Consider the following 16,437-nt stretch of genomic DNA (forward strand, 5'->3'; position numbering starts at 1 on the left):
ATTACTAATCCATCACATGAAACTAACACATTGTTTTAACAATGTATGACTATTGTGTGTTCTCTTTTCAATTAAACCCGATACTTAAAAACAGATTACGAGACCAGATTTTCACTAACTGGAATATAAGTGTCACATCATATAGTTCGATGATTTTATACAAGGAATTATAATCAGTTTTCGAAAGATCGGCTTATCTTTATATTGTTGAAAACAAAAACAGAGGAACATTATTGCTTAATTACTTTTGTCGTCTAACAAATTATTTATTGAAACGGGTAGACACCAGAGCATTGTTAGAGATCAACATAAATGTGTTTTTGGCAACTAAAACGATATCGAGGATGAATATCACTTTGCATATCCTTAAATGTCCTTACTATGCCGATATTAGGTACATACTTATTCCGGAGTAGTATAGATCTAGCCCAAATATGTTCAAATTAATCAAACTACATAATAGTTCAAAGAATAAATTGGCAAGATTACTAGCCATGTTTTGATAAAAAGGCTTTGAAATGCTAGAACATGTCTTATATATGTGGTATACATTACATATCTTTCACAACAACAATTAGCTTAGAATAGTGTAATACTTACAATACTCGCAATCATTAAACAACGTTTTTGCTTTATGGTATTACTAATATTTACCTCTTCCGTGTGACATTCTCTTTAAACATGTTGCATTTCATTCGATTTTTAATCGATCTTTCTTCGATATGATGTATGTTTTATATTTTAATTGATTCGCATGCTGTTATTGCAAATGTATGCTTATGACGATGAGCTGTATACATGTATATGCATGAGTCAAAATAAACTATTCTATTCTGTTCTGTTGTAGTATAACACTTAAAATATTATGGTAGTTTTTATATAAAAAAATATATATAATATGTATGTTTCTCGTTTAACAGTCATCTTTTTATACATACATACACTTAAGTTATTTGTTGAATTCAGAAATGTGTTTACTGCTGATATCCTTAATCCCTAAAAAGTGAAAACAATTGTTCGCTCTTCTCGTGGCCCCATGACAATAAAAAGCCGATCGATTGCTAATCAATCATGTCATTACACCTTTTTGTACTCAATACAGGGTCGTGGAAAATGTGATAACAGAGTAAACAACGTTATGAAAGAGGGTCGTGGAAAGCTTGAATATTATGAAGCACAAATACAAGTTCATGAGGCCCACTTTTAGAGTGTAAAATTACCAAAATTATTCAAATAGTATGTATTCATCTATTGAATTATTGTCGAGTGTGAACTAAAATGAAGGCGTTAAGACTCTTTGAAGGCGACGCTTGTAATTGAAGAGTGTTATTTCTAAACGTGTATATGATTTGTGATTGCTTACGACCATACTTGAGCACAGATTATCTCACAAAAGGCACATGAGTTTGCAAAAACTTTTAAATTAAATATGTAAATATTAACCAATATAAAACACAACCTGTTGCAGAAAGACCACCCTAGCAATCCTTTCATATGTTCTTCTTTTTGCTCCTCCTTATATTCATCCCCATTTTCATCATTATTTTACATGAAAAAAACATTGCTATATGCGTCGCGTGTTGGCGAGTAATCGTTTTTGATCCGATTAAGTGACGTAACTGTGTTATGCTTATTTTTAAAGAAGCCGATTTCTAATGATGCAACATACACAAGTACTTGAATTGCATTACAGCCAATTGCCTTACCTTCATCTTGGCAACGATGTTCATCATGAAAACGAAGATTGCTACCACTGTTTACGTATACACGTTTCTAGATATACATGTTTATATAAATAGGAAAAACGCTGAACTTTGGTATTAATATATATATATTCTTGCTCACGCCACTTATAACTGACACCTCTCAGTTTATTTGCTTTCAAAGCAGATCAATCATCAACGTTTTGATTTTAAAATCTAACAGTGTTGATTTCGCTTAGAATATATAGAAGACGGGCCGCACTAAGTCATCGGCAAGTATATAAACCTTCGCATGTCTAGCTTTGTCAGACACTGTAGTGCTTGTCTTTCTGAAAACATGTGTGACTATTACGCTGCAACCATGAGGTTTGGTGCCACAGTTTTGATATTTGTGTGCGTGTCTGGTTCTGTTGATGCTCTTCATAGGAACCCAAAGCTTTTCAACAGGCATCTCGCCCTTCCAACACCATGTAAGTAATAAATCTTTATGTTTATTGTTTTAACTGCTTATTTGTTTCCCGCCCCACATGAGTTTTAAATCATTTAAGCAACATTCGATCTTATTTTCTAAGTTAAATGTTTTTTAAGTTTAATGCTTATCAAACAATTATTAACTATTATTAGTAAACTAAAATCAACAGAAACAAGACGAAATAAACAGAAATTTGAAAGATAAATGCATACCCCTTCATTTCCTTAATAAAGTAGAAATTCATACGGGTATTGTGCAATGTTAACTAAACATATTTAGTCGACCTACATACCTTTTTTGTTTGAGATGTTAGTGGTGAACAGCTGAATAGTCCTTTGCACTATATCTCGAGTGTCTTTTAACCATGTTTAAACTTAAGTATTTATTATCTTCTGTCATTAAAAAACTGATAGTTTCTTTAAATGGTGGATGTTGTCCAGTTTTTGATAATTAACAATAACAAATTGCAAAATTATTTATGTTAATATTAATATTCGTCTGATGCACTTCAAAATGTTTATATCAGCGCCCACAAAACGACCAGATGCCGCAAACAAATGGCCTTTCGGAATTATGGAATGTAAGTAAAAGATTGTCTTAACATTTTCAGAGGGGTTGAATATTGCATTATTTCAATTAAAAATTTCGATTTGTATGCAAAAAATATTTATCATTTCATATTATTTATCTTGATCTTGAACAGCCTTTCGAGATTATAAATTACTGAGAAGTTGCTATACATCGTTCCATAAAATGAACACGCTTAGACACTTATGTTGTATCTTAACTACAAAAGAGTGGCAGAATACTCGTACGTAAATCTTAAATTGCAGTTGCCTCCCTGTTTGCCAAATGTCACGAATGGGAGATGTTCATAACAACCGATCCAAGCGAAGGTATGTAGACGTCTCATGTTTCTTCATAGAAGAGAAAAAGAAAAGTGAATACTTATATGTTGCTCACCTATGCAAATAAACGATGCGCTTGAATAAACGCCATCCATATGTTTGGTATATTGAAATTAAATGTTGAATGTTTAATGTCCCAATAATTGCTCATATATTTGTAGAAGACATTACTTACAGTAAACCACTGTTTGAAATTATATTATATGAAACATTTAGAGTATTATTAGGAGTGCAAAAGTCTAGGCACAGATTTGAGAGCTGAATACTGTATGAAGTATCTTCGCATAACATGGGTCGTCAGGTAGCAGAATCAAACGATCTCTCAACATTGATTTCGGTTTTTGTGGAACATCGACTGTATGACAATATGAAGCAACTTCTCTAATTAAAAATAAAGTTTCAAAATTTAGACAAAGTATAAATGGAGCTGTATATAATTAAAAACCGGTCACTAAGGTTTGTTTCCAACACCTGCCGCATTACTTGTGTTTGTAGAGTTTCTCATGAAATTATTGTTAGAGCCATTTCCTCCTTACCTCTGACTCAAGTAGGGCATTTCAGATCCTGGCATTCATAATGTTCCTTTTCAGACACGGATCCGGAGATGAGAATGGATGCGGACATGATGACGCTAGCAATTGCTTGCAACAAAATGTCAACTGTGATGGAAAAGATAAAGGTACTCGCATGAAATAAAATTGGTATTAGATTACTTACAATCAAAACAACTAACTGTGGTATATTTAACCAATTCAAATTTTATTATAAAGCAAACCTTCAAAATCGTGAAAAGCAAATTTTTTCTTACGGTGACTTAAAAAAAAACTTGAAAAATAAATTCAGCCGCCTCATTCAAATTTTAGTTGTTACCGAGTTACCCTGTTCGTTTATAATAAAACGTAAGATTGCACAAATTTAAACATAACTGGATGGATGCTGGCCAAACGTTCTATTCTGTTCTCCAGCTACGCTATGTTCAATATAGCGGCTCATTTATTGACCGAGAATTTATGCCACATATACCATGCACGCAAATTTAGGCAGGCCAAAAAGCAATATTTTAACAACTTTTGCAGAACGACGATTTCACCGAGGCTGATACGGCCACATTCAATGAATATTTCCCACTATTGCAATGTAAGACACCTTTTACCATAGTATTAAATTGTTGTGTTAATCGATATTTTCCTGTGTGAATAATTCGTTAAATTTCACGTTTAATTTCAAGTTTAATTTGCTTCGTCTTTCAGGTAGAAACCCATCTTAAACTACTTGTTTTGTTATTTATTAGATTCTTGTCAGTTTTTCTATATTGGCAGGTACCAATCTCCAGATTGATCGTGAACGCATCCTGGATTACCTCGGAGAAACAAATACCGACATAGAAAGTACGTCTTATAATATTAACTTATAATATATTTAAGCCGTGCTCCGTGAAAACGGGTTTAATGCCTTTGCGTAAAGTGTCGTTCCAGATTAGCCTGTAAATCCGCACATGTTAATCAAGTATATTGGGCCCTGATTAGCCTATGAGGAATGCACAGGCTAATCTGGGACGACATTTTACGCACATGTATTAAACCCCTTTTTAAAAGAGCACTGCCTATTTCTAATATTCAAATTGGGTGTTCAGTATTGTTCAGCAAACCATAACGTGCTCCTACGATGCTGAGATCTATTGGATGCGTAATTAAGACAAAAAAAATGCACATGAAAAATCCAGTTCGTTCAAAAACCAACCCCATCAATAATTGTAAGCGTTTATATAATGACATTCACTTAAAATAATCCTCTTCATTCAGTTTTTTGTTTTGCCATACTTATATAATGGTCTAATTTGGCAGGTGATCCGTTTCTTGCAAGTACTGCCCGCCTCGCTGCTGAGTGCCAGGGAGTTTTCGAGAAGTATGATCTGCAAGACGTCTCGAGAGTAAGTTTGTACACAACTTAATTGCACTATTGGGATTAATTATTATTTTAAAGAGATTCCTCGTGTATAATGGATATGGGGTGTGTGTTAATATTATCAAATGTACACAATATTCACAAGTTGTATGACAACTTTTTGTTTACTAGTGTGTGTACTTTGCTTCACGTCAAACCGATTTACTGCGGCTGATTATAAAAGGTAAAACAAAAGCAAGTCGATAATAATTTAAATTAGCTGATCAAGTTCCCGAGAAACGGTTTTATGCGCCTCTACATTTTCTTTGACTGGTGCCAAGTATCAATTTGTAAAACAGGACTGTAAAATCTCATCAAACCCGTCTTTATGGTAATTATCTTTTAATCGCAAAATCACGTTTTATATTATATTACACTGTTGTTTGTCTTTAATACGTAACTATGATTCAACAGAATAGTTTGCTTAGTAAAAAACGTTTTGCGATAAGTTTAATAATACATGGAAAACAAGTTACAAACATTGTGATTTTCAAACATGATGCCGAATAATCCTATTGAATAAGTATATCAACGTGGGAACGAAATAAGGGTGATATGGGCGATAGCTAATGCATTTAGTTTTCGGTTTCCCTTATAAAGGTACGACGAAGAAAAGAAAAGTTGTAAAATCCCGTATTTTTTACAATTAGTTTATATTGATTAAAATATCACGACTGGGATATTACATTACTTGAAAAATTTTAAAGTGATATTATGGGCATTTTTCACTGTTGAATTGAGCTGAGAAGAATTAGAAGGTCAAAATGGTAAGTTAAAATTTGGTTATTGACCAATTATCTGCAACTCATCTTGCTACCAGTTGTTTATAAAAATATATTTAAATTATATATTTTACGTGACCCACCCAGTCCTGTAAGCCGAAATGATTCGTAAAACAAAATGATGTCTTTGTGTCGTATAAACGAATCTGCACTAAAACTTAATTTAGGTTCACATTGTACATGCGTGATCAGTTGTCAAACGAAAGTACGGTTGACATTCGAATAAATGCATTATTAGTCTCTTTCCGGGATATTGTTTTAGTATGATGATGCTGCATTAACAAATATAAGTGTATATAAAGTGAAAACACCAACAATAGACAACGGTTGCGATAGACACCTATAAACTGTTAGATGCCCATAATATCACTTTAAGTTTTCATATTTTCAGTATATTCGGTAATACATTTTACTGGGTGTGTCTACCAGGTAACTACCAGTTGTTAACTATAAAAAAACGCCAGTAGATTGATCATCATCGTCACTGGTAAACCTAAGAATGCATATTGTGCATGTGTACTGTGCATGTGTACTGAATTGTATATATTTTTTTATATAAAATGATCAATCTACTTGCGTTATTAAAAGTGTGTATATCGTTATGCCACCTATTTTCGCGATGTACGTTCGATTTCACATCGCGAAATTGCATTACCGAATATACTGAAAATATGAACTTTTTTCAAGTAATGTAATATACCAATCGTGATATTTTAATCAATATAAACTAATTTTTTTAAATACGGTATTTTAGAACATTTTTTTTTCGTCAATCTAGTTGACGGTCCCTTGAAAATATAGAAACATCATTGGTAAAATACGTATATCGTCACATAATTTGTTAATTGAAACTGACAGACATTTTAATATTTCAGAAATGAAAGAATTTGTACTTTATGTAGTCTTAACCAGAAGACGAATATCACTTTGTCCGCAAATGTCCACGTTATTTAGAAGCAAGATCCAAATACTGATCGAAACACTATTTAATAATACCAAGTATGCATAATTTGTTTAATAATGTAGATAGAAATAACAAACGGGAACCTCCGGAAGTTAGCAATTAACTGTCTTAACATGTTTTATGAAAAACAATTGAGTTTTTTTCTGCAATTCTACTTGTTATTTACCGTTAAATATTAAATAAATGTTCTGTGTTTTTGTCTGTTAACGCCCATATCTGTTACCATGAACAGTTAATTATGAAATGATTATTGGATAAATGTGATTTTATTTGCCTGTTTCCGATGTATTTTGTTAATATTTAAAAACTCATTCAGTGTGTATATAAACACACACAACATTCTCCCTCGTAATATATTATCTTTATTACTATTTTTCACGCATGCATGCATGTCTTATACTGAGCACAATCAGCTGTCTTGAATAAAATATTTGTTCTGTTCTGTTGTATATTACATTGAAACCAAATACATTTCAGCGTGCGATGCAGGCAGGATCTTCAGACTTTCGGTTGGGAAAATGAAAATCGCGAATAAAGACGTTGAAAGTATCTTCATTGGACATTCATGACATAGACGTAGTAGCTTCTGATTGTGATTTCAAAACAACAGTTCATCACTATGGACTTCGCGAATAGTTTATTTGGATAAGTGTAGCATTGAACACTTTGTTTCAATATGTATACACGATCATAATACAATATATAAAAACGTAAAAAGTATTTTCAGTTTTCTTCCTTAACAACAATAGGGACTTCACTACGGAATTCAACAAAAAGCTTTCACAATTATAAAAATAGATTGTGGGTTTAAATTTCTAAAGACATTCACGCTGTTACTATCCAGCGGTCCTTTTATTAAACAGTGCTCGCTGTATTATAATAGCCGTTAATCGTAACATGACACAAAACTTCATTTCAAGTTTATATATGATATTTTACATGCTTTTTAAAAATACTGAATAAATGTCATTCTTGCGAACAAACTAGTAAATGATCGATTATTCATTAAAGAAATATACCTATACGTTTGCAGGGACGTAATGAAATTATGTTATAGTAAATGTTATAGGGGGCCTTTCTGTTTTTGATGAATGCATTTTTGATAGTGTTAAATAGACTTTCATGGCTACAAAATCTTCAGAAATTTCATTTCAATTTCATTCATATGTCGAAAGATGTTTTCCGCACGACCTGTTACGTTAATTTAGATCCGTTGACGTCACTTTCGGAGGTGCGAGGCAATTTCATTACTTTTGCGGATATAGAAATACAAATCAATGGCAACACCTGTTCATTGTATTGGTCCTTAAGCAATACGACTATTTCAAAGCGTGAGTTTACCCCGAAAATATGCCATGAAGGACGACATTTAATTAAAAAAAGATCAAAACTTTTGAATATAACGCATTCTATAAAAACATAATAACGGAAAAGCGACAAAATGTATGTTCTTCTTTGCTCACTATGTGGGTCATTGCTGTGTTAAACTGTTAGAATAATATACATGAGAACCCGTACAATTCTAGTATTTTAAGAAAATAAGCACATTTAAGGTAGAATTATAAAGATAACAGAGCACAACGTTTGTTTTTCTCTGTAATGTGTATATTGGGTTGCATGTTCAGTACCAGCACGTGCTGACCAGCCTGCTAAATTTCGTATTGTACATGAACTGTTTCACTCAATAGCTACCAACTTAAACTGTTTTTTTTATAATCATCAACTTGGTAAATGAAAATACAATATGCAAAAAAAGTATTGAGTAAGTAAATTATAATCACCGGTAAATCGAATTCGTATTTTATTTGCTAGTTTTGAATTTGTGTGAAAATACTATGATATCTATATTTCCACGTTTGTCTTGTGATTAGTCAATTAACCTTTTACATCGTAGCTTTGCAATTCAAATTAAAATAAAGCACATAGAATATGAATTCGATTTCCGCACACACACGCACACACACACACACACACACACACACACACACACACACACACACACGCACACACACACACACACACAATGGAACATTTTGACAAAGCGCGCCCACCAATTTGTCATGTATAATTATTGCCCGTTCCTTTCCAAACTCGGATTATACATTATGAGATGACCAAAAAAAAACACACTTAATTCATTCGAAAACGTAATCAAAGAGCAATAACGCCCATACACAATATTGGTTTTATACATCCGAAAATAAAAGTTTATATAACCAATCAATAGTGATGTATCATATCGAGTTTAATACAATTCGGGCAAGGTTGTGTCGAAGATTGTAAATACATTATTTAAAGGGCGATAACTCCTTTAAATTATATATGTATAGACCTTATAAGATGCGTATATATATCCAATCTAAACGAACAGTGCATATATTTATTTTTAATTAAGATCATCTGTGCCTTGCATTTCGCGAGGGAAAAAGTTTGAGGGACCGAAAGGCCTACGGAAGGATGAAAGGACAGATGTCCCTTGAGTAAGCCGCAAATCGGTAAAATTCTTTCCAGGTTCATAATTTAATTCTTTCAAAATAAGAATTCGTTTGGATGGATATATCGATGCCTATATGGTTCTCCCGTTTACAAGGATCAATAACGTTGTTTTGAAACATGATTCAACTACGATTTGTACGCGTGTTCCCAGACATCGTGAGCTTCGATTAAAATTGAACTTAAATTCATCAAAAGTACGTATGTGTTTAGCGCATCTTTATCAATTGCATTCATAAAGATTTGACTACATCTACTATATTGTCCAACACTCTTACACAATTTTCACAGGGTTAACATTTGATTATTGAATAACTAAAGGTTTTAAATCTTAAAGCGAGACTTTAATATAAAGCAGCTATTTAATTAATGCTTTAAAACGGATAATGTTAAGACGTCGACATACCCCTTTACACCAGAAATGCGATCTATGAACGCTTTATAATAAAATAACCGAACTGGAAACGTTGACCTTTATCTCCATAAATACCAAAATCACACTCAACAAATATAAATACTTAGATAGAATCGATCGTGCATAGCCTTAAATATGTTATTGACAAGCTATTATACAATTAGACCACGCGTACATTATGTTACACAGGCGGATACATTCTTAACGTTGCTATTACTTCTTGAGAACATCGAGGACGCTTGTCTGCTGGTCATGATTTACGTTTTCCTAAGCATTGTTTTGACGTTTTGTCGGACACGGTATCTGTTGATATTCATCACAATGAATAAACAACCGTTTAAACGTAAAACGTTCATATTGTTTTCAAAGAAAATATTTTTGATTGAGTTAAACCTTTTTTTATATTGTATATCTTTAATTACGCTTATCATGTTTTACTCACTTCCCTTTTTCGATTTTATTTTTAGCGTGTATGCTTTCAGAAAGAAATGGCCCGTAAAAATATCTTGATAAATCCATCTTTACAAAATATTTTTAAACGTCCGTCTTTATGATGTGTATTATATTGCCCAGATTGTTAAGGGTATTGAATGGTTCGTATTTGTAAAGTGTCTTGAATGGTCCCAATATATGAAGCGTATTGAAGGGTCCATAGATATGAAGCGTATTGAAGTGTCCATAGATATGAAGCGTATTGAAGGGTCCAAAGATATGAAGCGTATTGAAGGGTCCATATATATGAAGCGTATTGAAGCGTCCATATATATGAAGCGTATTGAAGGGTCCATTTATATGAAGCGTATTGAAGGGTCCTTATATATGAAGCGTATTGAAGCGTCCATATATATGAAGCGTATTGAAGGGTCCATATATATGAAGCGTATTGAAGGGTCCATATATATGAAGCGTATTGAAGGGTCCATATATATGAAGCGTATTGAAGGGTCCATATATATGAAGCGTATTGAAGGGTCCATATATATGAAGCGTATTAAAGGGTCCATATATATGAAGCGTATTGGAAGGGTCCATATATATGAAGCGTATTGAAGGGTCCATATATATGAAGTGTATTGAAGGGTCCATATATATGAAGTGTATTGAAGGGTCCATATATATGAAGTGTATTAAAGGGTCCATATATATGAAGTGTATTAAAGGGTCCATATATATGAAGTGTATTAAAGGGTCCATATATATGAAGTGTATTGAAGGGTCCATATATATGAAGTGTATTAAAGGGTCCATATATATGAAGTGTATTAAAGGGTCCATATATATGAAGTGTATTGAAGGGTCCATATATATGAAGTGTATTAAAGGGTCCATATATATGAAGTGTATTAAAGGGTCCATATATATGAAGTGTATTAAAGGGTCCATATATATGAAGTGTATTAAAGGGTCCATATATATGAAGTGTATTGAAGGGTCCGTATATATGAAGTGTATTGAAGGGTCCGTATATATGAAGCGTATTGAAGGGTCCCTATATATGAAGTGTTTTAAAGGGTCCCTATATATGAAGCGTATTGAATGGTCCGTATATATGAAGCGTATTGAAGTGTCCGTATATATGAAGCATATTAAAAGGTCCATATATATGAAGCGTATTAAAGGGTCTGTATATATGAAGCGTATTAAGGGTCCGTATATGAAGCGTATTGAAGGGTCCGTATATACGAAGCCTCTTCAAGTGTCCTTATATATGAAACGTATTGAAAGGTCCATATATATGAAGCGTATTGAAGGGTCCATATATATATGAAGCGTATTGAAGGGTGCGTATATATGAAGCGTATTGAAGGGTCTATATATACGAAGCCTCTTCAAGTGTCCATATATATGGAACGTATTGAATGGTCCATATATATGAAGCGTATTGGAAGGGTCCGTGTATATGAAATGTATTCAAGTGTCTGTATATGAAGCGTATTGAAGGGCCCAAATATATGAAGCCTAATGAAGGGTCCATATATATGAATCGTATTGAGTTCATTTATATGAAGCGTATTGAAGGGTCCGTATATTAAGTGTCTTGAAGAAAACGCACTGAATTATCCGTCTGTATAAAGTGTTTTGATTCAATGCCTCTTAATGTTACATTTTTGAGCGGATCATGCTTTGATCAGTGTGACTGACTCTTGATTTATAATGTCTTCGTTACAATTACTTAAACCAAAACATAATTACATCAATATTTTCTTTAAATGACTATTTTTTAGTATTCCCTTGCGCTGTGGCGTGCTTCGAAGTAATGTTTCCATGTACAGAATGCGATCTCGTCAAGAATATTGGTCATCGCAACAGTTGAGCGAACAAGAAAGTTTTGATGCCACTTCGCGTAAAACTGACATGTCGTGCAAACATAGCCGTTGCCATATTCGGTATGTGAATTATAATGTCAATTTCAATTTATTAAATAAAACGCTACGTGAAAAACCCCACTAAGTTTTCTTATTCTTAGTTTGCAAAGATGAAACATAATTATACACCAAAAAGTCATAAATCGTCAACAGTGTATTGTTTAGTTATTATAACTTCGAAATCATGTATTCGAAGAATTATTGAAATAAACATATATGTTATGTTGCAGCTCTCATTTGTGGGCCTGTCTAAATTGAATATCCTCCATGTCAAACAGGATTTCAAATTTTAGAAATAAACGATGAAGAAGCGGACCATAAAAAGTGTTTTTATCAAGAGTCTCCGATAGTGATGACGCATTACTATATTATTTTAGTATCAGAACTTGACGTACATGTTTTAGTTTTCCCGTTGATCATCGTTAAAAGTAAAAAAAAGCTATTCAAGTAAGTGGTGGTCAAACAACAAGTAATAGAGGAGTCAGCACATCAACACCTGCTTAAAACAATTATACGTCGAGTGATTATTTTCAGCACAACATTTTGTGTAATTGCAGATGTCCAACATAATAATTATTAATAAATATATGTGTGCGTCCCTCCATTCATTTACAGATACACAGCGAACACGGCGTGTGGTATAAGTATTTGTTATACAAAGAAGAGTTAGCGTATATTTTGATTGACATGCATCTATGTTTGCTCTTTAAGGTTCGTTTGCCTATACGTATTTCCCTGTCAATAATATGGCATAGAGTTGGTGTCAACATAAACAAACCTCTTCTTGAAAAAGGGCCCGTATTAACCAAACAAATCATAGACTTAAGTCTGAGAATAAAGAATATTCTTTAAATTGGTTTAAACTTATTTATTACGACACAGTAACATATTCACAAGTTACATGACATTGACATAGAATTGGGCTGAAAGGCGAATCTTATTGGAGCCCTCTCCCAATAAATTATATATTTACGCATGACATTATGTCATGGCGTCGTAGTAACTTGACAATACAAGATGCAAAATGCAACTTACAAGTCCAAACACATAATACAGAATGCAACGTATAAACAAGTCCACTAATATTGATGGAAAGAAACATAAGCAATTTTACAGGGGAAAAGATATAGAAACTGAGGGGGGGGACATGAACAGAAGTATTGATTTCGAGGTTGTAAAAGGTCATGTAGAAATTTATGGAGAAGAAGAGTGGCAGAGAGAAGGAAAAGGATGGCGGCTAGAATCTCTTGGTTGATTTTATGAAGCGCTGAACATGGTCAAATATGATACAATTTTCATCGACAGAAAGCGAAGGATCACCAAACAGAAAAATATATAGTGATGGAGAACATATCTGCGATACACTATAAGCTAAGCTCGTTCTACACTGAACTAAGCACAATGAAAGAAAAAGTAGTTGCAGTCCTCAATTTCGTCACAAGAAATGCAGTTAGGCGAGTCATTAATTTTTTTTTCTAAAAAGCTGGGCAGCAAGAGAACTACAATTGGTGCGAAGACGTGTATGTACAATTTAAAGATTTCGCGGCCCATGGTAAAAATGTTTCGGACTACTGGAAGGTTCAGTGTAAGTATTCAACATATTTTTTAATGCAACAATTGATGGTGCATTTTGAATATAACTTGGCAAGGAATTGAAACTGGCGATGGTTGAGGGTAGAAATGTGTTCTGATAGAATGATGTTCGGAAGTTGATGTTTTAAATGTCGCTTCTATTTCTTAAAGAGTACGGGACAGACTGACCTACTGTAAGCGAGACAATGTTAGCACGGTAATCAGGAACATGCGAATTTTTCATTTTGTAAAACATAATGAGTTTGTGTTTATTTCGCCTAGATTCTAAAGATTCTCAACCGATTTCTGATTGAAGTATTTCAATAGATACTAGTTTCGTTGTGCCAGTAGCAATTCTTGCTGCTTCGTGTTGAATTTTTTCGAGCTCATATTTTTCGGCCTGTGTGCAATTGTCGAATATGATGTCACCGTATTCGATAATTGGACGAATAAACGAGATGTATATAGTTTCAAGGGATTGTCTATCAAGTTTGAATTTAATTTTTATCATTACGTTAATTCGTTTCCAACACTTTTCTTTTATTTAATTAATATGGGTTGACCAATTTAAATTTTCTGTCAGAATTACACCTATGTGTTTGTGAGAAGAAACTTCTTTAATTGGAGTATTATTCATAATGAGTGTAGGGTGAGCATGGTCATGTGTGCTTCTAGATATAAGCAAAGATTCTGTTTTGTTCGGATTGAAATTTACTAGCCATTTAGACGCCCAGACGGATATTGTTTGTAGATCATCGTTCAGAGTGCGGCATGAGTTGGATTTTCGACAATGATTGAAAGTGAGGTATCATCAGCAAATAATCTTATATTTGCACAAATGTCATTAACAATGTCATTGATGTAGATAAGGAATAAAAAGGGACCTAGTATAGAGCCATGGGGGACACCGGCAGGTACGACATTCCACTGAGAACAGGAACCTGGCAGGACAACTCGTTGTCTACGGTTGGAAAGATACGATTTAAACCAAGTAAGCATAATGTTAGATATTCCAAATGATACTATTTTGAATTTTATGACACTTTGTTTTTAACCGGCCCAATTTTTACTCAGCTGAAATCACATTTCATGGCGCTCTTCCATAGATAAAAATTTGCAAAAAATAAATGTCTGTAAAAGAATACTTATTTCATCTTGTTTAAACTTTTAACACCTTTACTGCATCTGTACACACCAACTGCATGCCCATATTTGGAAATTTGAATGAATTATGGAACTTTTATATACCCCAGGGGTGAAAATAAACTGGACAAAAGCCGAGCGTGGGGGTGTTTTTTTTTAAAAAGCATGGAAAGCCTACCAACAAATTTGCATGTAGTTCAGTGAAATGATGCTTATTAAGAAAATAATTAATTAGATTATATTTGGATATGTGCCCATTAGGGGTGCGTTACCTTATTTGAAAACTAGGCCGCCATTCCACACTCTTATCAAAAGCTTTTGATATGTCGCAAAAGACTACTTGGACCTCTTTCCCCGAATCAACAGCTTTGGCAAACATATTATAAAGATACGTTAATTGGTTTGTTGTGGAATCGCAGGATAAAAACCCCGATTGGTACGGCGTTAGAATATTGTAGTCATGCAAGAAATTGAACGTATGCTTGAAAACTATTTTTTCGAAGGCTTTTCCAATTGTATTTAGTAATGATATTGGACGGTAGTTATTAACAGGACTCGGGTCACCGGATTTAAAAATTGGACAAACATTTGCGTCTTTCCAGATTGACGGGAATGATCCCTTGCGAAGGGAATAGTTGAAGAGCGTACTCAGAAGAACATACAGTTCTAAGGACAATTCAATGAGTAATCGATTATTTAGTCCATCAGGACTAGAAGCTTTTCCTAGAGGCAATCCCTTTAGAACTAGTTCTACTTCATATGATTCAAGAATACGTTGACTGAGGCTTGATAGGGTTCTGTTTGTAACTCTCGGTAATATTGGTATTTGGCAGTGGTCAATACTCGACTGGGATGTAAAAGAATTTTTTTAAGTATTTGCTTTGTCGAATGCATCATCAATTATTTTGTTGCCATATTGGATTGGTGGTATTTCGGAGTTTCCCGAGGATTTAATAAAGAATTTCAATGTGGTCCAACAATTTTTATAACTTTTGCTGCTTGATTTTAATGTTTCGGTAAGTTTGTTAAAATAATTTCCTTTCGAGGATTTTATAAAGTCTGTCGTTTTGTTTCTAATCGTTCTAAAATTTTGCCACAAAAATGGTGTATTAACATTATTTGCTTTACGATAAGCGCGTTTTCTTTTTCGAATTGAACGCCGTATATTATTGTCTAGCCAGGGTGGGTCATTATTACGAATGAGAACATCTCTGTTATGTATACATTGACTGGATAATTTAATTATGTTTGACAGTTAAATTTTTTGCATAGATTTCACTATTTACGTTTGTTTGATTGTCTGTCTGTCTGTCTGTCTGTCTGTCTGTCTGTCTGTCTGTCTGTCTGTCTGTCTGTCTGTCTGTCTGTCTGTCTGTCTGTCTGTCTGTCTGTCTGTCTGTCTGTCTGTCTTCTGTCTGTCTGTCTGTCTGTCTGTCTGTCTGTCTGTCTGTCTGTCTGTCTGTCTGTCTGTCTGTCTGTCTGTCTGTCTGTCTGTCTGTCCGTCTGTCTGTCTGTTTGTAGGAATTGCTTAACTTTTGAATCAGACTTGATATTAAACACGTCTGTGTATATCATTCTTTGTGTAGAACTTTTGGTTAATGACATGACCCTTTTTTCCAAGTCTATTATTCATTTTTAAGTCTAAGAATGGGTTGGTTAATACGGGCCCAGATTC

The 16,437-nt window shown here is 33.6% G+C and overlaps 1 protein-coding gene across 1 annotated transcript; it reads left to right on the forward strand.

The window, feature by feature from the left end:
- The first annotated feature begins 2,002 nt into the window (after positions 1–2,002).
- LOC127856800 (uncharacterized) lies at positions 2,003–7,480 on the forward strand. The gene is made up of 8 exons (XM_052392973.1): positions 2,003–2,173; positions 2,702–2,755; positions 3,009–3,071; positions 3,674–3,762; positions 4,160–4,220; positions 4,403–4,471; positions 4,928–5,013; positions 7,251–7,480. Exons 1-8 carry the CDS (start codon positions 2,041–2,043, stop codon positions 7,293–7,295), a joined length of 600 nt encoding a protein of 199 aa, XP_052248933.1. The 5' UTR covers positions 2,003–2,040; the 3' UTR covers positions 7,296–7,480.
- The last annotated feature ends 8,957 nt before the right edge of the window (positions 7,481–16,437 follow it).

The sequence above is a fragment of the Dreissena polymorpha genome, chromosome 1, assembly GCF_020536995.1.
Source record: "Dreissena polymorpha isolate Duluth1 chromosome 1, UMN_Dpol_1.0, whole genome shotgun sequence".
Lineage (NCBI taxonomy): Eukaryota > Metazoa > Mollusca > Bivalvia > Myida > Dreissenidae > Dreissena > Dreissena polymorpha.

Coding starts and splice junctions, on each gene's coding strand:
- LOC127856800 (XM_052392973.1), top strand. CDS start 2,041: ATGTGTGACTATTACGCTGCAACCATGAGGTTTGGTGCCACAGTTTTG. Junction 2,174..2,701: donor TCTCGCCCTTCCAACACCAT/GTAAGTAATAAA, acceptor TGTTTATATCAG/CGCCCACAAAACGACCAGAT. Junction 4,221..4,402: donor ATATTTCCCACTATTGCAAT/GTAAGACACCTT, acceptor CTATATTGGCAG/GTACCAATCTCCAGATTGAT.